The sequence below is a fragment of the Biomphalaria glabrata genome, chromosome 17, assembly GCF_947242115.1.
Source record: "Biomphalaria glabrata chromosome 17, xgBioGlab47.1, whole genome shotgun sequence".
NCBI classification, from domain to species: Eukaryota; Metazoa; Mollusca; class Gastropoda; family Planorbidae; genus Biomphalaria; species Biomphalaria glabrata.
Genome location: NC_074727.1, coordinates 9423172 through 9447738, shown reverse-complemented (window position 1 = coordinate 9447738; position 24567 = coordinate 9423172). Strand labels below are relative to the sequence as shown.

The window sequence follows — 24567 nt, the reverse complement described above, 5'->3', positions numbered from 1 at the left end:
TTGCCAGTAATAAGGTTCTCTTCCAATGACATGGATTAAAGTATTCTGAGCTTGTTTAAACTACATAGAAAAGTCATTTTAACTAGAGCTCTACAGATGACATTTCACTATACAACGACAGAATGACACACCCGCAGTTTTCTTCCATACCACCCTTGATATTTGCCTGGAACCCTACTGGGCCGGCCGAAAAATGCCATCAACAAAGCGGTTTCATTTATTTTGCTAGCCCAAGTTTCAAGTGGCACCCACTTAGGGCGTATGTTCTAAGGCTGAACAAGACCTACTGCTTTTGTGCTGGCTTCGTATAGCGTGAAGATCGAAGCCAAGATAAGTATCTCTCAACGGTTCCTGCTTTTATAAACTCACACTTTTCAAACAAAGGGACTGTACTTGTAACAGATGAAAGCATTACCCAGAGACACTTGTTTATTGAGACCCTAATTTATTAAGTCTTTATTAGGTTCTGCTTATAGTTACTGAATGCAGTGAACCATTGACTAAAGCTCCAGTTTCTATCGCAGAGTTCTTAGTTCATAGTAATATGGGATTACTAGTGAACAGTTTTGTGTTTCTTTGCTATATTTTATTTGCTGCTGAGATACGTGCGGTAATATATAACATATTTTTTTAAAATAATAAACATTTCAAAAGAATATCATTAACAAGATTCAAGTTTGGGAATAGAATAAAAATTGTATCTTGCTGTCAACTGCACACATACACACACTCTTGTTCAGATTATTGTTCTTTCATCTCTCGCTCTCTCTCTCATTCTCTCTCTCTCTCTCTCTCTCTCTCTCTCACACACATACATTCGCTTCTCATTTACACACATTTTACACCAAGACATATTTAAACTGCGCTTTTATAGCTCAAAAAAAAACTACTTGGAAATAGTTATTTTAAACTTATAATCCTTCCGTTATAAGACAATCTGCTAAATCATTACGTTTTTTTTTCTCAACTCTATTCGTAATTCTTACATCAGTCCCCATTTACATTACGTGGCTAAACTATTCAAAACTGAAGTGCAACTTATCTTTTAATTTAAACTTATGTATTAAATGAACAACAACAAAAAAAAAAACTTTTTTTGTTGACAAGTTCTTCTCGCATTTCTCCAATAACAAACCTGTTTTCAACTGGACAACTTCAGTCCCCCGTTCTTCCATCAACAATGATGCCATTTATTACTTTGCCTGACTTCTCCGAAAATGTTGTGATGGCGAACATTTTTAAACTTCATTGTAGAGGAGTTATGGTTTAAAAACTTTAAATACTTGTCTTGTCAAAGGTTCTAAATTTGTTCATTTACTGCTAAACATCTTGAAGAATATGGTAATAGCTCAAGTTTACTTTGGCCTAAATGAGTTACTTCTAACAATGTCTCCCACAGGCTTCTTACACATATAAATGGAATGTGTTTACATAAACATTTAACGATGTTTTTTAAAATTCGACATTTTCTGTTTTTGTAATCGATTGGATATTCACTTGCAACTGACAATCCCAATAAGGCACACATTTTAAATTCTACTATTTTCTGCCTAAACAATCTTATCGCTAAACATTCACTGTTACCTTTATCATGATATAAACAGCAGAAGAAATATATTTTTTTTGGCTTATATTACATTTAAATTTCTTACAAAAATGTCCAGATGTCTCATTATTTTGTTTGTTAGGGATGAAATAATTTTACTTTTTTTTTAAACATATTACACATTTTTTTTTAGTTGAATATCAAATAGTTTTAGTTAGTAAGGACTAGCAAGTAGGTCATTTGATTTTCGTTGAGGTAGGCCTACTACTTTTACGAATAAAAACAAGATCATGACTTAAATATTCCGTGTTTAGGGGTGGGTTCGGTGAGGGTCTCATCTGATTTTGTGTAATAACACAAACTCTCTTTGCAGTATTGTTTGTTAGATCGATTACATTACATCTGAACAGAAATATAACAGAACAATAAAGTAATTGTTGTCAGTTAAATAAGGTTATGTTGATTAACTTGACATAAAAATAATTCGAGTACTTACGTAAAATCGCGAATGTAAAATCTCAAATTGAAACAAGATCTTATTGACTATATTGTTTGCATGAAGATTGAAATAGCTAAATAATACATACAAAAAAAAACCAACTCAATATTACCTTTGCTTGATAGGCTTTGCTCTTGTAGTTGTTGATGGCTGTCTGACTTCGACAGATTACTTTGGAGGTGTCTGGGTTTCTTGTACTGACGCTAACAAGTACTTAGCTAACAAGTTACAAGACCAACACATGTAACACATGTCCAAACCGTTACACAGGTTTAACTGAAGTTTAACACTGAAAATGTCCACTGTCGAGTCTGTGTCCGTAATAAGAAGTTATACCCTCGAAGTTTTAACAACTGTCTAGAGTAGCATAAATAATCTAGAACCCAACTAATTCGTGACGTCACTAAATGTCGCGTTCAAAGTCCGTCAACTATGGTGCGTCTCGATACAAACTAAATGTCTAATAATAATAAGTGTCTAGCACTTGAGAGTCAAAGCGTAAACAGAAGTATTATACTTATGAGTGATCCTACCCAACACAATGCCCGAATAGTTAGTGGTAGTCACTGATAAACAATCTCACAATGTAAACGCATTACTACAATTTTTCTCTGTGTTAAAATAAAAATATTTAATCCAATGTTCTCACAACAAAGTCAAATGTTTTAAATTAATTCTTCTGACTTTAATCACCTGTAGGCAACAAGTTTTACATCCTTTGTACCAGACACTGTGACGATACTGGCAACTACAAAATCTCTTCTGAAACTCAACAGCATGGTAAATAAAAAAAAAAGTTTACACGAAGTGTACGTGATCAATTAGTTTGGATCAGTTGTGCATTTAAATTTTTAATACATCTAGAATAACAACAATAAATGTGTGCAATGATAGTAAACAATTTTTAAAAGCATTTATAAAAAAAAAACAAAAGCAAAGTGGGGTGACGACCTGAATTGAAATTCATAGATCACGCCTTCTCAAGCCGACATACTAACCATTTTGCTAGCTATGGCTTTAGAAGTTTCTTTAGTTAAATATGGTTTGTTTAAAACGACCTCATTCTCTACATAAAGCATAAAGGAGACTAAATCAGCTTGTACCACTATCCGAGGTGAACATTTAACAGGCAATGTAAACCGAGTTAATTTATTTCCCTTGTGCGAGATACCAAACATAATAATTAGTTACCAACATCTAATTAATTTATTTTTTTTATTGATTCTTGTGTTGTCAGATAATTAGAAATAATTGTGTAAATTTTCAGCTTGATCCGAAATTGGGTGTTAGAGAAATAACTTGTACAGACTTTTTACTATACAAACAGACAGTAAGCTAATATAAGCTTTGTGAAAACTACCCAGGAAATTGGCTTTTCATGTTGTTTTCGCTTTTGTCTATCATACCGATGGTCCCAAGTTCAAACCCTACCGCTGTCAGCTGCCATCCCCTATCGTCCTACATGTTTGGGAAAGGATATATAATAATAATATATAACAATCTTTATTTTACTTTATAACAATCTTTATTTTACTTTATAACAATCTTTATTTTACTTTATAACAATCTTTATTTTACTTTATAACAATCTTTATTTTACTTTATAACAATCTTTATTTTACTTTATAACAATCTTTATTTTACTTTATAACAATCTCTATTTTACTTCTGAATAAACGCCTTGACTGTCGAGTCAAGACACGAAGTCAAAAGTTTCCCTTTCAGACCATGCCGCCTAAAGGGCAGACGATGTTAAGGTCATACGTTTCTTTGGCTAACGGCTTAACGAAAAGGGTGTCATGTGGCCAGGACAAGGACAAACTGCCTTTACTTTTCCCAACTAAAGTCAGGTACCCATTAGAGTTGGGTAAACCCAGGGGCGCCCTAAAAGTCCCGAAATTCAAAATCCCAGTCTTCACCGAGAATTGAACTCAGGATCTCAGGTTCAAAAGCAAAGCGCTTAACCACTCAGCCATCACGCTCCAAAGACATGAAGACACATGTTATGCCAGCGCTTTTAACCTTTTAGGTCTGTTATCAGACCTGTAACCTGTAACGTAAAGTATCCCATGCTGTTTCATTGAATCATTGTAATAAACAAAGTGGAACGATGAGCTTGTAAACAAGGTTTGATTCCAACAAAAACATAACTACATCCGTGAGAACAGAAACAAGAAGGAGTACCACACAGCAATCAATAGAAAACAGAATACTTTTTATAACCAAAGTTTATCCAAGAGGAAATAACCGTTAGTTACTACCATTTATCTGAAAATTACAAGGTTTAGCTCCCTTTCGGCTCCATTTAACTACATTGATAGTACTAAATGATTAATTAATTGGTTAATGTTTTGATTGATTCGTGTATTGTTATCGACTATGAATAATTATGCTAAAATTTCAACTTTAAACGAGAATGAGAAATGGTAAAAAAAAAAAACGAACACTTTCAATAATATATTTTTAAAAAATGAAACAATAACAATTAATTAACTAATTGTTTTATTTTTGTGATTGATTCATTTCCTGTCAGGTTCATTGAACAATTGCGTAAAGTTTTAACTTCTTGAATCGGGAATGGGAAATGGGAGAAAAAAAAACATGTTCAAATTATTACCAGACGAAGAGACAGAGAGTTGATAAAAGCTTTGTCCATACAGTCCACTGTGACGATGAACTACCCACTATAAGAGTGCACATTCATTTATAAATACTGACCAGAATACATGTACTTACATTGCATCATACATATGACAAATCTTACAATGTGAATATCTATTTTAATACGATATTTAATGTTTTTTTTTTTTTATAAATTATATTTTCCATAATAATAATTTCTTAAACGTTTTCTTTTCGCTCCAAACCAGGTCAACTGTGACGTCACAACAGCAGGTCATATATGTACATGTTTAGTGAACTCCTATTCCGTACCGTTTGAAACGTTCTGGTTGAGTGGAGATGCAGGTATCTGCTTAAAAAAAAATAACTAGAGTGACTTTGTTACAACTTCAATTTTTAAAAAATGATATATAGAGTGCACATCATGCCATATATATACATTATTTCGTTCTTTCATTTGTTTATAACAGACTTTTAAATACTAGCTAGAATTAGTGTTTATCATATAAAACATTTATTGATAAAACATTTCACGTTAGATTGTATTAGTAATAGCAATAATAATATTGATAATAATAATAATATTGCTCATTTATTATCATTGTTAGGAAAAATCATAATAGATAGATTGATAGTGTTTAAAGAATAAGTGGGTTATTTGTTGAGTATTCATTTTCACTTGACCTGTGCATTGACCTGTCCACAGGGTACTATGTCAATTACGACGGGACATCGTCTCTAACACCAGGCACTACCATCCCTGTCAGGGTCGATTGTAAGGACAATAATAACAACGTGTATGTAAATAATCACTTTATATGTATTTAGGTCAACACCCACAATAATGTGCGTGTTTACAATAGTAAGTATATTTAATTATGACTTTGTAGATGCACACAGTATGTAATATGTTACATGAAAAGCCATTTAATGAATCAGTTTGTTCCGTATAAAGGTAAGTCCCTTTAAACTAAATAAAGCTCTGGTAAATAAAGAGGGTCGTCCAAAGTAAAGCTGAATGGACAACGTACAAGAATGGACTGGCCTCTCTCTTGATTTCTTGCTATGAACAGCTGCTGACCGGGAAAAGTGGGGAGATTCCGTTACGCGAGCTGACCCACCACCCCTACGACGAGCTGATCCAGTACCCCTACTGCGAAAATCAAGGGAAAATGATGATGATGAAATATCAATATCTAACTGCTGTGATCACTTTAGAATGCCTTGTTCTATAGATTTTGAAATATTTTTTTATTGTTTCAGTATTGATAAACAGACTTTAAATGTTGTTGTCTCAAGCAACCAATCACCAACCTTCACCAATCCAGGTAATAACGTAAAACTAGAATTTATATTAAAAGCTCTTCGACTCTTTGATGTAGCACTCAGAAATAGTCAGCGATGCACTTTAAGAGACGGACTTTGAAAGTTGTACTCAACACTAATAGTGATGTCATATTTTACCAGAGACTTGATAAGCTAGTTACGTAGCGACAGAAACCTGACTATTTTCCATTTTACATAAATTTTTTTTTCTTCCACCTGTACACAAGCAAACTTAAATCCTTTGATATTGAACTTGTAATTTGTTCTGTTCATCGGAGAACTCTACACCTTGCACACTAAGTCACCATCACATATCACACCCAGGTCTCTTCCGATTCCAGTAATCCACATATCGACATGTGAACAAACAATTCATTACATTAACAAAATGTAAGCCTGTTATAAGAAAATTAATCTTCATTTCCAAACACAAAAACGTTTTATACAGTATTTTTTTGTTTACTTTTCATGAATGGATATCCGCTGATACCTATGTATCTTGACTGGTTCTACCATAGGTCTCAGAGAACCGCACTGCTGGTTGAGGGGCACATTTTTCTCACCCAAACAAACAAAAATGTAAGAAATACTTAACGAAAACAAAACAAAGCCAATATAAGGGAAAGAACTGCATATTTATAGCCATACATACCAATGCTGTAAGACTTTTGTTTCCTTAATCAATATATAAAAAAATTATTAATTACCACTAATTATTTCATTACCTGTTTTTTTTTTATTGATTTATAATTTGTTAGGCACATGAATAATAGTGCGAGGTTTCTACTTGGCCCGACAATAGGAAGTGGGAGAAATAAGGTGTACAAAAATTGTACCAGACAGACAGACAGACTGACAGAGTGAGTTGATAAAAGCTTCAAAACAACAGTATATATTTTGCATTGAAAAACGTTTCAGAGACTTGACGCATTCTTGAGATTAATGAAAAACGACAATTGACTTATTTATAATACCGACCAGGCTAAATGTACCACTATAAATTATTATTAACGATATTATCTTCATAATATTGCTTGAATATGTCCATGTTATAACTATATTTAAATAATCTACACCCGTGTTTCCCAAACTATGTTCCGCGAGGACTGAATATGTGTTCCACGAACTAATGGAACAATTAACTAGTAGCCTAGCACGCTAATTAAACTCTCAGAAATACACAAAAAAAAGGCCATGTGTACTCCGAATAGGGGAAGTGTTCCGTTAAGAAAAAATTTGAGAACCACTGACTTACACCATGGATTTCCAGATCATCGCTTTCTTTTTACACTGAACACATTAAAAATGTTTATTTAACTTCATTCGTAGCTTTTATTTGTTATTCTTTTCTAGCAACCAGCACTGTAACCATAGACGCCAGGGTCACGGACATGTATGATACCATATCAACGTCAACCTACACTGACCCAGAAAATGACGCTCTGACGTTTTCGATGACGTCAAACCCAAGCGACAACTATTTCTCTGTAGGGGCAGGTCTGAAGAAAATATATTCATAACTTTAGCACCCATCAAAATTAATATATCTCAAGGAATAAGTGTGTTTCAATCTTAAAAGAGAGATAAGATAGAAACGTCTCTCTTGTCCTTCCTTTCTTTCACTCTTTCTTACTTCCCTTTCCAGAGCCTTTTATTTTTTTACTCATACATAACTTTAAGTATATGTCATTTTGTTGTCTCGAAATCGATGCAAAGATACAACAATATGACGAGAGAGAGAGAGCTTAACATACCTCCAGATGTTCTCATTGTCCATTCTTTATTACTCGTATAATGTTTAAGTATGTTAAACATTTTGCCAATGACAGATTGAGTACCAACAATAGTATCAAGTTTTTGAAACATTATATACTTTATTTATGAAGCTGAATTGTGGTTCATTTCATATCTCTCTGTTTATTTCTTGTAATGTTTTATTATTAAAAATGTATTTCTTCTGTGTTAACTCTTTCTCTCCTAACTGACGATACCAGCGTTGATTCCATCAGAATGTGGTAAATAATTACGGATAGAAAGAGTTAAAGAAGTAATTTCCTTGACGTCATATGGAATATTTCCATAATAACAAGACGTATGGAATTAAATAAAAAAAAAATTCTTAAAAATTACTTACGGTTAAACTAGAGTTTTCACTGTGTGGCTAATTAGTGTTGTCCCCACCCCCCACCCCAAAGATATGTATAAACAGTCAAATTTCAAGGAAAATCTTTGTAGCCGTTTTCGAAGTGCCATTCCATATTCCAGCCAGCTTGCAACTTTTAGGCCACGAAAGGAATGCAATCTGATTGTAGAGATTGTAACAATAAGAAGAGAATGATTTCCTTGCATTATAGATTGTTATGTTAAGCATTTTGTTATTTGTTACTTACTGCAGGTGATGGAATCATCAGAGCAGCCATTGACATGCACACTGCCACTACACTGACACACAAGTTGACAGTCTCTGCCACTGACTCCTATAACACTGTCAGTCCTGCTTATGTTCTGTACGTTGAGATAACCAGTAAGACATCATCATTCATAGAGCTATTACAGACTTATCACAAGGATCACATGCAATAGAACATTTGAATAGGCTTATTGGAAGCCTTGGTGCTCTTGAAGTTAAAACTTTTAGATGAACTTTATTCCTTAGCTCTAGATGTGACTAAGAATTTTGAGTTTTTTTTTAAAGTCATGACAAAAATGGGAACTTCAAATCTGTTTCTAGCTATATTTCTTATGTCGTGGGTTTCTAACTATATTTCTTACGTCGTGGGTATCTAGCTATATTTCTTAGGTCGTGGGTTTCTAGCTATATTTCTTAGGTCGTGGGTTTCTAGCTATATTTCTTAGGTCGTGGGTTTCTAGCTATATTTTTTATGTCTTGGGTTTCTAGCTATATTTTTTATGTCGCGGGTTTCTAGCTATATTTCTTATGTCGTAGGTATCGATGCAGGAGTGGAATGGGCGTCAGGAAATCTACCCATACATAATATAATATAATTCCACAAGAAAATTGCATGCAAGCTGATATGTCGCGGGTTTCTAACTATATTTCTAATGTCGTGGGTTTCTAGCTATATTTCTTATGTCGCTGGTTTCTAGCTATATTTCTTACGTCGTGGGTATCTAGCTATATTTCTTAGGTCGTGGGTTTCTAGCTATATTTCTTAGGTCGTGGGTTTCTAGCTATATTTCTTAGGTCGTGGGTTTCTAGCTATATTTTTTATGTCTTGGGTTTCTAGCTATATTTTTTATGTCGCGGGTTTCTAGCTATATTTCTTATGTCGTAGGTATCGATGCAGGAGTGGAATGGGCGTCAGGAAATCTACCCATACATAATATAATATAATTCCACAAGAAAATTGCATGCAAGCTGATAGACATTCATTCATAAATGTCCTCTTAATCCCCTCCTCTGAAGCTTGTCCTCTTAATCCCCTCCTCTGAAGCTTGTCCTATAAATCCCATCCTCTAAAGCTTGTCCTCTTAATCCCCTCCTCTGAAGCTTGTCATCTCAATCCCATCCTCTAAAGCTTGTAATCTTAATCCCCTTCTCTGAAGCTTGTCCTCTTAATCCCCTCCTCTGAAGCTTGTTCTCTTAATCCCCTCCTCTGAAGCTTGTCCTCTTAATCCCCTCCTCTGAAGCTTGTCCACTTAATCCCCTCCTCTGAAACTTGTCCTATTAATCCTGTGCTCTGAAGCTTGTCCTCTTAATCCCCTCATCTGAAGCTTGTCCTCTTAATCCCCTCCTCTGAAGATTGTCCTCTTAATCCCATCCTATAAAGCTTGTCCTCTTAATCCCCTCATCTGAAGCTTGTCCACTTAATCCCCTCCTCTAAAGCTTGTCCTCTTAATCCCCTCCTCTGAAGCTTGTCCTCTTAATCCCCTCCTCTGAAGCTTGTTCTCTTAATCCCCTCCTCTGAAGCTTGTCCTCTTAATCCCCTCCTATGAAGCTTCTCCTCTTAATCCTCTCCTCTGAAGCTTGTCCACTTAATCCCCTCCTCTGAAACCTGTCATAATAATCACGTGCTCTGAAGCTTATCCTCTTTATCCCCTCCTCTGAAACTTGTCCTATTAATCCTGTGCTCTGAAGCTTGTCCTCTTAATCCCCTCCTCTGAAGCTTGTCCTCTTAATCCCCTCTTCTGAAGATTGTCCTTTTAATCCCCTCCTCTGAAGCTTGTCCTACTAATCCCCTCCTCTGAAGCTTGTCCTCTTAATCCCCTCCTCTGAAAGCTTGTTCTCTTAATCCCCTCCTCTGAAGCTTATCCTCTTAATCCCCTCCTCTGAAGCTTGTCCTCTTAATCCCATCCTCTGAAGCTTGTCCTCTTAATCCCCTCCTCTGAAGCTTGTCCACTTAATCTCCTCCTCTGAAGCTTGTCCTCTTAATCCCCTCCTCTGAAGCTTGTCCTCTTAATCCCATCCTCTAAAGCTTGTCCTCTTAATCCCCTCCTCTGAAGTTTGTCCACTTAATCCCCTCCTCTGAAGCTTGTCCTCTTAATCCCCTCCTCGGAAGCTTGTCCTCTTAATCCCCTCCTCTAAAGCTTGTCCTCTTAATCCCCTCCTCTGAAGCTTGTCCTCTTAATCCCCTCCTCTGAAGCTTGTCCTCTTAATCCCCTCCTCTGAAGGTTGTCCTCTTAATTCCCTCCTCTGAAGCTTGTTCTCTTAATCCCCTCCTCTGAAGCTTGTCCTCTTAATCCCCTCCTCTGAAGGTTGTCCTCTTAATCCCCTCCTCTGAAGCTTGTCCTCTTAATCCCCTCCTCTGAAGCTTGTCCTCTTCATCTTATTGGCTCTGAACCCCTAAGCCCACCGAAAATAGACCTAACTGTCATTACGGAACAAAGTAGCAGAATGCTTTTAGTTTTCCGAAGTAGTCTGGTGACTTAGACAATAACTGAAACCATTGCAGGGTTTTACGGCTAAGTATAAGCGATGCCGATTCTAAAACTCGTATCTAGATTACCTTAGCTAAGATTGTTGTCGTTTCAGATATCAACACTGCCCCATCTATCGACGGGCTGCCCGCCAAAGTGTTTCTGCCTGAGAGCGCAAAGGCCGGGGACACTATCGTCGTTCTCAGCATTACAGACGACGGAAACTTACCATTGAGCCCCGTCTGCTCCGCCACCTCTACAGCGGACAATGTCAAGTTCACTTATGATTCAAACTGTAAGTCAGAGATTATGTTCTTGTCTCCCTGAAATTTCTGATCTGTACTTAAACACAAAGCATAGTTAAAATGGCGGATTTAAGATTTCCTTTATCTGCTAGTAAAGGGGACGAACCTATCCTTCGATAACAGTGTTGTATCAAAATAGTTGGACATCCGGGTTTGTGAGTGTGTTTATTCTTCAAACAACTTGATTACAAGAGCTAAATAACTAATAAGGCCTACAAGAATCAAAGAGTAATTACTTTACCACATTAGCAGCGAGATTAATAAGTACCATTATTTTGTTTGACATGTTTCGGATATTCCTTCAGAGTGAAAGACAATCTACACTAGTGCAAACCTCCCACAGGACGACGGGGGATGGCAGCGGTAGGGAATGAACCCGGGACCATTGTGACGACCAAGCAACAGCCCTCCGTATAAGCCGCACGACCAGCGGTTTTCAGAGCTTCTAGCTAGAAGTCACACGAAGAAAACAAGTGCGGCGTCCACCCAAAGTTGCACCATGTCGGACCATCAAAAGAGCTACCCCTTTCCAGTGCCCACTATGCCCTGTTGACAGATCATGTGTAGCGCCTTAAGAACTCAACAGACTAAGGGATTGAAGGTTGGGGTTTGTTTTTTTTTAAATATTAAATTGTCATGAAACATATTTTCAAAATTTTTGACAGCTGATGCCCTGGTAGTCAAATATGATGGTGCCTTTGACTACGAGACACAATCTAGTTACTCCATTACCTGCACTGTGTCTGATGGTTACTTATCTAGGTAAGTCTTAATAAGATCTTTTTTTTTTGGGTGCGGGAGGGATTTGTTTCATTTTCTATAACAAGATTATTTCTTTACTTGAATATGCATGTAATCTGATGATCTAATTTCTAATTTTAGTATTTCAAAAGTTTTAAATGAGTTGAATGTTCTAGATTAGAAAGAAAAGGTAAATAATTCAAATAATCGTTATAACCTACTTAATGCTATGTTTATTATCATTACTTTCCTTGTGTATGTTTGTGTTTATAAACTTATTATATGATGCAATATGACAACATGTATATACTCGACACATTGGTAAACAAAAGAAAGTACACTATTTTAATTGATTTTTCTATTCTATTAGAATTTCAATAGTGACTCCCTATAATCTGCTTATATAATAAAATATAAATTAGAGTTTTTGTCCAATTTTGTTTCGGTGTTGAATAGGACAACGGTTGTCGTGACTTTTATAAAAGGTTTCGATCTGCAGCACATGGTCACAGATGTCTAGAAACCCTAATATCGATGGTCCTTGATGCATTTTCTGGATTGCTTGTGGTATTATTAGATCTAGTGTTTTCAACGGGGGGAAAAAGAGACTTATAAAAACGAGAACATACGACCATGGCTACAATGTGTATCACGTGTCGTAGCAATGTTGGTCCTAAATAGTTCCGGTAACTAAAGGCAGTCACCTTAAAAAACGCCCATGTGTTTTTTTTTCGAGCGAGTTGTAAATACATGTGGATGTGTGATTGCCTTCACGTGTCTACAACGGGGACATTTTACAACCAAATGAACTACTCCGATACAATTTGATACTTTAAACAATTATTTATTGTACTTAACAAAACATTTATAAAAATACCTAATTAGTCAATATTTGTAATCACTTATTTTAATATATTAATATCCAATAAGGAAAATAACGTGTACACTTTGATATATATATTGTTTCAAGGGCTGAGTTCTTCACCCTTTCATAAGCTTAGTTTTTTAAACAGAATTTTTGTTTATTTTGCTTGTTTTTTTGTTTTTTTTGCAATATAAACTTTGTGAGTAGTGAATAAAACAACACACTAAAGCATTAAAAACTCGTGCATATAAATAACCAAAGATAATGTTTTTCAAGCAGCAAAAATAGAAGAACCACAGTGCTAGGACCGGCCTTAGATGATTAGAGACCCAAATGAAATTTTAAAAAAAGCGGAAAAAAAAATAAAATTACGCAATTTATTAAAAACCTGGCTAGTGTTCTCCAATAATAACATTGAACTTGATTGAAGTGACGTTTCGCTATTTCTTCTGTTCTGTACGAGGCCCCCAACAATCGGAGGCCGTAGGCGGTTGCCTAGTTTGCCTATGCCTAAGGCCGACCTGATAGTGCAGACAGACCAAATATTATCTGATAGTTTGGATGTTCGAAAGAAGCTTCACAATGGTTTTTATCTGGCTACATATATCCATCAATAGATACTCTTTTTTGCTTCATCTGGCTACAAGTATTCATAATCAGAAAGTTTTTGAATCTTGCTACATGTATCCATCAGAAACAATGTTTTTAAATCTAGCTACATGTATCCATTAGGGCCTATCAGAAACAATGTTTGTTTTTTTATCTGGCTACATGTATCCATTAGGGCCTATCAGAAACAATGTTTGTTTTTTTATCTGGCTACATGTATCCATTAGGGCCTATCAGAAACAATGTTGGTTTTTTTTTTTTGTTTTTTTTTTTATTGTCAGCTCTGGCAATGATGTACTAACACTTATTGTAACGAACGTGAATGAGATGCCAGTGTTTAATAAAAATCAATACTTCTGTGTCCTTGACGAGGGTTCTGTGAGTATTTCAATGTTTTATTGTTGTACCTTCTGTTCTATAAGTGCGATTTAAAACAAATTAATATTCTTCTTGGACTTCATTTAAAACTATGAACTTAAAGGTTTTAAAAAATAAAATAAAACAATTTTTCAAGGATATCTCTCTAGTGTGTTGTTCTGTTCCAGAAAATGACATTGGAATATACAAATATTGGAATAACTGTCCTCTACTGAGCACCTCTTAAGCGAACCTAAAGAAACTAAAACAGACTCAAAATGAGCTGTGAATGAATATTTGTATATTTGTTTGTTACAATTCTCATGGCTCTATTCTGATTCTGTTCTAGTTTCTTAGTGGTTTCATGAGTTGGAGGTTCTCAAACGGTGGAGTCGTTTTCTAATAGTGTGTACTCATACAAAAACCGCATCACAAACGAAGAGATTAGAAACAGGATTAATACATTGATTGGACCTTACGATGACCTTACGATGACCTGCTAACTATTTAAAAAAAAAACGCAAACTAAAATCGTATGGTCATATCAGAAGGTCCCTGAGGCTCGTAAAGTTCCTCAAACTATGTAGATCTATATGCAGGATTCCTCTGCAAGATATATCCTGTTGTTATGCTTTATATGTTTATTGCTTATTGACATGCTGGTCCTTGAAGTTGTGTACCTTCTATATGCAAGTTTCTATTCACCATTCACTTGACAAACTTGTTTTGGGTGTCATTTGGCTTATAAACAATGTATACAACTTATTACCGATCTATATAGTTTACATTGATGCTACTAAAAAGTTGTATTTCTGTTATATTATTAATCTCATTCTTGTGTTTCCGACACCAACTAAGGCCAACTCCAACTCCTGTAAGCTGAATGCTGTTATCACAGACCCCGAGGATGGCACAGTGACTTCAGTTTTCTTTTTATCCACAAATAATGGATACAGATTCTCGTAAGTTGAACATACAAACACTGACACACAATTTTCACGTCAAAAGTGTCTATTTGCAGACATGTTAATCTTTTAAAATCTTAGTTTTGTTGATTATACGAATAACAAAAAAAATCAATAAATAAAGATGCTACCAGAATACGAAAAAACAAATGCGTCTAATAATGCAATCATTAAAAGCACTTAAAACATTTTTTTTTAAACATTTTTTGTACATGTTGTTGTGGAGTCTGTGTTTGTTTCCAAGGTGATTACGAAGAGCATTAATTGTTAGATGATGAATAAAGGGAGAGTTAATTGTTAGTAATCATAATCTAAGTTAAGATCGATCGATTAAGGATCAAGGAAGCCAGAGTGTAAAGAAGTGTTTTTACAGTGAGTTAGATCTGTTTAAATTTTAATTTATTTCATTTCATCTCAAGTTCAATTTGTTTATATTCTAATAAAAGTTATATTTAGTTTTGTTCCCACAAGAAGTTTATTCAAGTTATTTCAAATTTCATAAGTTAAACTATAATAAACCTACAGCGGATTAGCTGTTAACCAGCAGTTTGGTGCTACAAGTCAACGACTTTCAACAACACATGTACTAATAAATTTGTTTATGTTTTCCACAATGTTTTAGCTATTCTTCGGATTATGTGACCTTCGCCGTGAACTATGACCTTGACCAAGACGCCTTGCCGTCCGATGTCACCCTTATTCTGGCTGCGGTGGACAGTGGTGGACTGACTGCGACTGTGACTGTGAACGTCCACGTCAATGACGTCAATGACAACTCCTGTCAAACAGACGCGCTGGTGAGTGGACGTCTTTAAAACATCGTCACATAAGTAGACGTCTTCAAAACATTGTAACATGAGTAACTTTTTCCAAACATTGTCTCTTGAGTAGACGTCTTCAGAACATTGTCTCTTGAGTAGACGTCTTCAGAACATTGTCTCTTGAGTAGACGTCTTCAGAACATTGTCTCTTGAGTAGACGTCTTTAGAACATTGTCTCTTGAGTAGACGTCTTCAGAACATTGTCTCTTGAGTAGACGTCTTCAGAACATTGTCTCTTGAGTAGACGTCTTCAGAACATTGTTTCTTGAGTAGACGTCTTCAGAACATTGTCTCGTCTCTTGAGTAGACGTCTTCAGAACATTGTCTCTTGAGTAGACGTCTTCAGAACATTGTCTCTTGAGTAGACGTCTTTAGAACATTGTCTCTTGGGTATAAGTCTTCATAACATTGTCTCTTGAGTAGACGTCTTCAGAACATTGTCTCTTGAGTAGACCTCTTCAGAACATTGTCTCTTGAGTAGACGGTTTCATAACATTGTCTCTTGGGTATAAGTCTTCATAACATTGTCTCTTGGGTAGACGTCTTCAGAACATTGTCTCTTGAGTAGACGTCTTCAGAACATTGTCTCTTGAGTAGACGGTTTCATAACATTGTCTCTTGGGTATAAGTCTTCATAACATTGTCTCTTGGGTATAAGTCTTCATAACATTGTCACATAAGTACACATCTTTATAAACGATGTGATTAATGATGAGAACTTTTTCAGCGTATCTGTTTATCTTAAGATCTACAAAATTCTTTTCTCTTAAAAGATTACTTTTGTACGTAATTATTTAAAGACACTTTTATTTTTTTTTATTTAGTTTTCACTTTTAACAATGCCATAAAATAATGTGACATGAATGCATTTAAAAATTGTGTATGAACCGAGATAAAAAAAAACACACACACACCAACAACAACATTATAATACAACATTAAGATTTCTTTGTTTTTTTTTAACCATATTGTCAGAAATTCTACTCTCTAAATCAATTGTCCACGGTCATGCAACTGGGGACTTTTAGCCAATCAGATGCAGACGTGACCTCACCCAACAATGATATCTACTTTGAGGTCACGTCTGGAAGTCCATCTTCAGCCTCCTCGCACATTTACGTGGCCAGAAACGGGGACATCTTCTACGCCAGTAAGTGAAGAGATATTACCAGATGTAGACTAATTAAACGGGGACATTTTCTACGCCAGTAAGTGAAGAGATATTACTAGATGTAGACTAATTAAACGGGGACATCTTCTACGCCAGTAAGTGAAGAGATATTACCAGATGTAGACTAATTAAACGGGGACATTTTCTACGCCAGTAAGTGAAGAGATATTACCAGATGTAGACTAATTAAACGGGGACATTTTCTACGCCAGTAAGTGAAGAGATATTACTAGATGTAGACTAATTAAACGGGGACATTTTCTACGCCAGTAAGTGAAGAGATATTACCAGATGTAGACTAATTAAACGGGGACATTTTCTACGCCAGTAAGTGAAGAGATATTACTAGATGTAGACTAATTAAACGGGGACATCTTCTACGCCAGTAAGTGAAGAGATATTACCAGATGTAGACTAATTAAACGGGGACATTTTCTACGCCAGTAAGTGAAGAGATATTACCAGATGTAGACTAATTAAACGGGGACATTTTCTACGCCAGTAAGTGAAGAGATATTACTAGATGTAGACTAATTAAACGGGGACATCTTCTACGCCAGTAAGTGAAGAGATATTACCAGATGTAGACTAATTAAACGGGGACATTTTCTACGCCAGTAAGTGAAGAGATATTACTAGATGTAGACTAATTAAACGGGGACATTTTCTACGCCAGTAAGTGAAGAGATATTACTAGATGTAGACTAATTAAACGGGGACATTTTCTACGCCAGTAAGTGAAGAGATATTACCAGATGTAGACTAATTAAACGGGGACATCTTCTACGCCAGTAAGTGAAGAGATATTACCAGATGTAGACAAATTAAACGGGGACATCTTCTACGCCAGTAAGTGAAGAGATATTACCAGATGTAGACTAATTAAACGGGGACATTTTCTACGCCAGTAAGTGAAGAGATATTACCAGATGTAGACTAATTAAACGGAATAGCAAATTAATCTAATTGGGCTCAAAATTGTTGTCATCTGCAGGTAGAGCGTGAAATTTTGTTTTCTTTCTTTATTGCATGGAATGTTTCTGGCTTATAATAGTGTAATTTAATATCACTTTTGTAATACACTGTAATGGACAACGACATTTCGACATCATAATGATAATTAACAAATTTATAATTAGTTTCTGCTCTTGTTAATATTATTTATTTATTCTTTTATATTTATATCTATATCTATCTATCTATCTATCTATCTATCTATCTATCAATCTATCTATCTATCTATCTATCTATCTATCTATCTATCTATCTATCTATCTATCTATCTATCTATCTATCTATCTATCTATCTATCTATCTATCTATCTATCTATCTATCTATCTATCTATCTCTCTCTCTCTCTCTCTCTCTCTCTCTATATATATATATATATATATATATATATATATATATACATATATATATATATATATATATATATATATATATATATGCATAATACATATTTATATAATATATAATTTAATTCATATAATATAATATATATTATACAATAGTTCTTACACTACAGACTAATTATTTTTTTTTCCTTACAACTTTTTGTATAGACAAGTTCGATAGTTCAGACGATGGAACATCTTTTAAACTGTACGTCCGTTGCTTGGACAACGGATCGCCTAAGACCACTTCGACGACCACCATCGTCGTCCGCTACGACGAGTTGACCACAACAACTACCACGACGACAACGCCCACTACCACCGTGACCACCACGGCTGCGCCGGAGAAAGACATTTGGGAGTACGATGAGTTCAAAGCTCTGTTCGGATCTTTAATGGCGTTTTTAGGTAAACCTCAAAGCATCACTAATGGCTTTTGAGGGTAAACCATTTAGCGTTTTAATGGCTCGTCTAGGCTAGGCAGATTTCAAGCTTACCCGTTTTAGTGGTCAGGGGGTTATTGTACCTCCTATGACCAGCTTTAAAGAAACGCAAAAATTAATAGATAGTAAACAGAAATACTCGCAAGTTGTTTGCCATCATGTCATTTATTGATTTGTTCAGTTTGACAATTCTTAGAAAGGAATGCATTTATTGATATCTTTGCTTTGCAAGAATTCAACACTTAGAGCTCGTTGGATGAAAGTAATATTTTATGTAGCGTCTATGTTATTATATACTTTCTACACCAGCAACCATCTAGAACAATATATCCAGATATTCAAACCATATGATGGTAGATCATAAAAAGTAATGGTGATCAAAGGGATGATATAAAAGGAATTGAGGAAATGTACTTACTTATTTTGGAGTCTTTGATGGCTTTGAAACGTACATGTAACTTAATGTAAAGATTATTCTTTTTTTTTTTCCACAGGTCTTTTGGCCTTGCTTGGACTTATCTTTCTTCTATGTAGGTACTGTACGTGTCCAAAAAGGTAAGTAAAATAATTTTGTCTTCTAATAAAAAAAAAATCTTAACTCCATTACAAGTAATTTAAAACTACTGTCTAATAATATTGAAATAACATGAAACATGGAATGGGTTGCATGAATCAGCCAGGAAAAACAACAACTAAGCAGATTTTATGACACTGATTAACATTCTTGACTACATTGACACATGAAATGCGTAAGACATAATTATCGTTTTTTTTTTTGAAGTCTATTATTTATAAGGATGACCGGTCACTACATCCCCGGTTACTTCATCCCCAGTCATTTCATCCCCCGGTCATTTCATCCCTCGGTCATTTCATCCCCTGGTCATTTCATCCCCTGGTCATTTCATCCCCAGTCATTTCATCCCTCGGTCATTTCATCCTCGGTCATTTCATCCCCAATTAAATATTTTTCTTTTCTGTTTCACTTTATTTTTTTCAATCGCTCTTTCTTGAAATTGGACGCGTAATTTTCAGCCTTGAAAAAAGATTTTTTTTTCTAATAAAGGCTGACTTCACCCATCCTAAGGATATCAAGGCGCCTATATTAATACCATTTCATTACTTCCATATAATACAAATAGTAAGTATATACACTGAGCGCATCATACCCCAATCAAAGACTAATTGTGTGTCAAAATTAAAAACAACTAAAAAAAAACAACAAAAACATAAAAGCAATTGCACTGTTCATTTTATACCACTTTAAGCACACAACATAACCCCTCCCCCCCCCCGGTGTGTACTAGATATTTGACACTTCAAATGTTAATATTCGTCTCAGACTATGGGATATGGATTTTACCCCTTAGATGCTACTGTAAAATGAAGAAAGTATTGTATATGTTAGTGTGTGAAGAGCTAAATAATTAAGCCGCTACTAGAGGTGCTCTATGAGATGAAGTTTTATCTTTCAAGAACAAAACTCACGACAGAAATGCTTACCTCATGACATGACGTCAACTAATCTGTTAGTCTTGTGCAATTTTAAAGTTGCTTTTTCGCAGCCCTTTTATTTACTTCATTTCCTGCATTGATGTTGCCATGGAGAGGCTCTACACATAAGTCTCATGAAAATTGACTTTTATTTGGTTTTGAATTTTTCATTATAGACAACCAAAACTACCAAAGCCAAGGGAAGTCAAACCTCAGACTCCACCGTAAGTTGTTTAAGAATTTTTAGTTACAAACATTGCCCAATGACGTAAACAGAAGTTCAAGTTTTATGAACAGCTCTGAGGTTCAAGTTTGGAATGTGGCTATAACAAGATTGGATGTAGCCTAGATGGAGGTATTTTCGCAGTATGCTGGCAGCCGTTGGATCAGGGGGAGGTGATACAGGATGGGATGACGTCATTAGATTTTTTTAACTTCATCGGAATAAGACTTTTTGTCTCCAACAGGTCTCTCTCTGTCTCTCCTCCTTCCTGTCCCAGTCTCTCCATCTTGACCTTTCTTTTCTCAGTTTCTCTTTTAGTCTCGGTGATTCTCATAATGCTTATTTTCTAAATATTAATTAGTATCTTTTTAATTTTGGTACTTTTGTTTCGTTTTTCTCTGTCAGTCTCTTTCATCTCCATCACTCTCTCTCTCTCCACTAATCCTCCGTTTTCTTGTATCTTTCTTTCGCATTGGGTCATATCTTCTCCGAATATATCATTTACTTTAAGTTATCTCTCTAACATTAAACTCTTTTTTGGTTTTAGTATTTTCCTTCTCCTTCTAAATACTGAACATGAAAAATCTAAACATAATTCTTGTTCCACAGAGAGCCAAGGGCACTTACTCCTGTCACCCAAAGACCGGCTATCCAATCCAGCTGGGACAACTTCGCTTGGAGCAACAGTAAGTTCACCATTTTATCTTGTCCAGATCAAAATGTAGGCCTCCTTAAGTCACTGAACGACTATGTCACCCTCACAGCTTAGAAGAACAACACAATCTAGAGATACTCTCTTTAGGTCGAATTACATAAGGGTTTATTATTGTCAAATTTTAAAACATCTCGTTATAGTCCTTTATTTCAATTTTCTTGATGTATACATTTAAACCAGAGTTTATTCAATAGTTTATGGCCATGTTTGATTTACTTCGTAAAATTATCATGATGCTCCAACTGCCGGGTTGATGTTCTGAAGGAATGGCTGGGACTTTATTCACACATTCATCCATCAAAAGTCTAAACAATAAATGAAGCATTGAAATTAAGAGTTATGAAGATGTGAGCTACACCATCGATGTAATATGGGAAATAGACAAATCAAATAATTCTACAGTATTCCAGACTATTTACATTAGTTAAACGTATTGATTTCCTTGCTATGTTTCCATTCGTTTACAAAATTCATTAATTATCACATGCAGCAACTTCACTGTTGGACCGTTGGGGCACCACATAAGATTGTCGACTGTCTTTTTCCATTCCTCTCTGTATTTTGCCTAGGAAAGAATCTCTTTCAATGACAGGCCCGTCCACTCTTTGATGTTGTCTTCCCGTCGCTTTCGCTGTCTGTCTCTTCTTTTTTTTTTCCTGGTACTGTTCCCCGTAAGGAAGGTCTTTGCAAGCCCCAAAGATTTTATAATATGGTAATGCAACTATTACAAGTACCATTGAGTATAATTCCACTTTCAGACTTTGTGATCTAGAGGGTAAAGGTCATCTATTTCTGTGGCCTACGTCTAACGAGGGTGTCATGTGGTCAGCACAATGACCAACCGCCTTTACTTTTTCCCAACTAATGTCAGATACCTAGTATATCTGGGTGGACTCAGAGGTGCCCAAAGATATCGAAAGTAAAAATCCCAGTCTTCACCAGGATTCGAACCCGGGCCCTTGGACAAGGGCTTTAGCGCAAATTAAAATTTTAGAGCCAAATCTAATTAAATAAAAAGAAAATAGAAAAAAAAATTATAGCACATTTCAGTTAGTATGGCAAACTATTAATGCTTGTTGTCTAAATGAATGTCCACAGAACCAGATGCCGGGACACTTGGCAGAAGTCATTATTTTCATTATCATTGAAGACACCCTTCAATCTTTTTCTTAAGCTTGCTTTTTTAAAAAAATCACTTCTGGGTTTAACAGTAATTAATTCTGCACTGTCAAAGTGGCAACATATAGACAGTATATACCTATCAGCCTTTCCATCAATGGGTATTTCCCGCTTAAAACTAGTGTATTTTCAAAAGAAAATCGCTTTACTCATTTCTGCAATAGCACAATTGATAATGTAAGCAAGCTTCATTTAATCCAAATTTTGATGTGATGGAAAATTAAAAATTTAAGTATTTTGTGGTAGCACTGAATCCTATTGGATTTTATTTACAAGCTTGCACTTTTATTTCATATCGATTAGTCTAATAATTAATTTTAGTTTAGCAAAATATAAGAATGTAAAGTAATATGTCACATTTTAGATGTACTAATTATGACTAGTATTCCGCAGCTTTTTTTATTTTATGGGCTAGATGTAAAGTAATTTATATAGATACTTTTTTCGACTTACAAACTACTAAATCTTAAACGCTTGCTAATTATTTACAAACTCTAATTAATGAACACACAAGTATTCTTTTCCTCTAATTATGTGACTTCAAACCCATTTGTAGCAATTTTACATTAGCCTGGTAGACAATATACTGAACCAAAACTTTAATGGATGCATACTTCGATTTATCATCAAAGAACTCAAAAACTTACTGCCCTTATTGATACGTTTTGGTAGTTTGGAGTTAGCATTGATCTCTTCCTTACCTGTAATGGATATTATATATTGAAATACGTTTGCACACATATCAAGATAGTACTGTGTGATCATACTAAAACTAGTCTATTGATTTTTAAATAAAGTATGCCCTGTTACAGATTCAACAACCATTGCATAAGAATTGCCTAAGAACATTAAATAGTAAAGCAGAACGATATTAGGTTTCTCATATATAATACAATATAATACAATGTGTTATGAATTATATATTAAGTACAGTGATAGGCAGTTTGTGTTTTTGTAACATATATACTTTACCTTTTTTCCCCTTGCAGATGATAAATTTGAAGGGACGCTATAGGATGTCTAATGTTAAAAGTAGAAATGCAACAGTTTGTTCCCTTGTTTTTCAACCGCTAAATATTTCTTTGTGAAAAAAACAACTTATATTTTAAAAGTTTATAAATTGTAAAATGTTATGTATTGTAAATGAATTATTCATATAATGATATTATCGGTGTTGTTACCATTTTTGTATTTTAAATTAACAACTTGCTTAACTTTTATGCACAATTTTTTTAACTGATATATATATATATAAATATTATAATATATATATAAAACAAAATACAACGAAAGATATAGACCAATCTATACCATTCACCTATTCTAGTGCCAATTAATTTACATCTACCTATATCTTATAATGCAATAGCACAATGGCGTGATACTACTCAGAAATATATATCAATGTGTGATACAATTTTAGGACTATTCATTCGTACCATTAAATTTAAAATTTTGTTTTGATAGATTTTATGTTGTTTTATTAGCATAATTACTATTTATAGCACACACAAAAAAAAAACGCATAAAGGTAGATATAATTGTAATATAAAGAACTGTCTACTTTCATTTTGACATTACAAATTATCATTATTTTGAAAGATTACTATGAATTCTTATTTTGAGCATTATGAAAATGTATGTTCATTATATTTACAGACCTTAATAAAAAGTTATGAACCATGACTTTGAGTGACTTTCATATGTGTATGTTATCTTAGAAATAAAATAGATGAATGGAGATTCTGATCTGGTATAAATTACTTGTCCTTTTTAAAGCTTTACTAGAATAATTACGTATTAACAAAGAAACATACAAACGTAAAAACACATACACACATAAACACATACACACATAAACACACAAACACACACATAAACACATACACACATAAACACATACACGCATAAACACATACACACATACCTAAAGTAAAGACTAAACTAGACAAAACAAAAAATTCATGCACACAGACGCACGCGAATACATACACACACGAGCACCATGCACACATATGCTTACACCTTAACTTTTACTATGACACAGAAACTCATGCACGCACAAATATACATGCTTATATAAATAAATACTCTTATACAAGCACACACATACATAAATATAATTGGAATCTAAAACACGTTTTCAAGAAATCGCTAACACCTGGTAGAAAATATCAGGGCTAAAAGAAATAATTGACAGAAAAAAAAGATACTTTTTTTGTTGTGTTTCCTGCATTGATGATATTTAGCCTAAAAGGCGTCAAATTGTTTTCTTCCCTGGACCTTATCACTAACTTTGCCTAGATGAATTAAATAGTTAGTTTTGGAGTCTGCAGCAAGAGGTCAACAAATGTCTTGAGAGAGGACTAAAACATTAGTTTAGACTCCAAGGTCCGAATTCCATGTCACA

The 24567-nt window shown here is 34.7% G+C and overlaps 1 protein-coding gene across 1 annotated transcript; it reads left to right on the top strand.

Moving 5' to 3' along the window:
- The first annotated feature begins 121 nt into the window (after positions 1-121).
- On the top strand, positions 122-23325 carry LOC106057094 (protocadherin Fat 1-like). Its single transcript, XM_056016245.1, has 18 exons — positions 122-610; positions 2745-2825; positions 4916-5012; positions 5374-5464; positions 5931-5995; positions 7347-7490; positions 8389-8517; positions 10987-11166; positions 11842-11938; positions 13673-13769; positions 14607-14710; positions 15336-15510; positions 16510-16684; positions 18272-18511; positions 19041-19101; positions 20217-20264; positions 20873-20949; positions 23147-23325. Exons 1-18 carry the CDS (start codon positions 545-547, stop codon positions 23170-23172), a joined length of 1953 nt encoding a protein of 650 aa, XP_055872220.1. The 5' UTR covers positions 122-544; the 3' UTR covers positions 23173-23325.
- Positions 23326-24567: the final 1242 nt, after the last annotated feature.

Bases quoted from the DNA above. Each gene is read 5' to 3' on its own strand.
- LOC106057094 (XM_056016245.1), top strand. From the start codon at position 545: ATGGGATTACTAGTGAACAGTTTTGTGTTTCTTTGCTATATTTTATTT. The intron at 20,265-20,872 runs GTAAGTTGTTTA...CTTGTTCCACAG, and splicing joins GTCAAACCTCAGACTCCACC to AGAGCCAAGGGCACTTACTC. The intron at 20,950-23,146 runs GTAAGTTCACCA...TTCCCCTTGCAG, and splicing joins CAACTTCGCTTGGAGCAACA to ATGATAAATTTGAAGGGACG.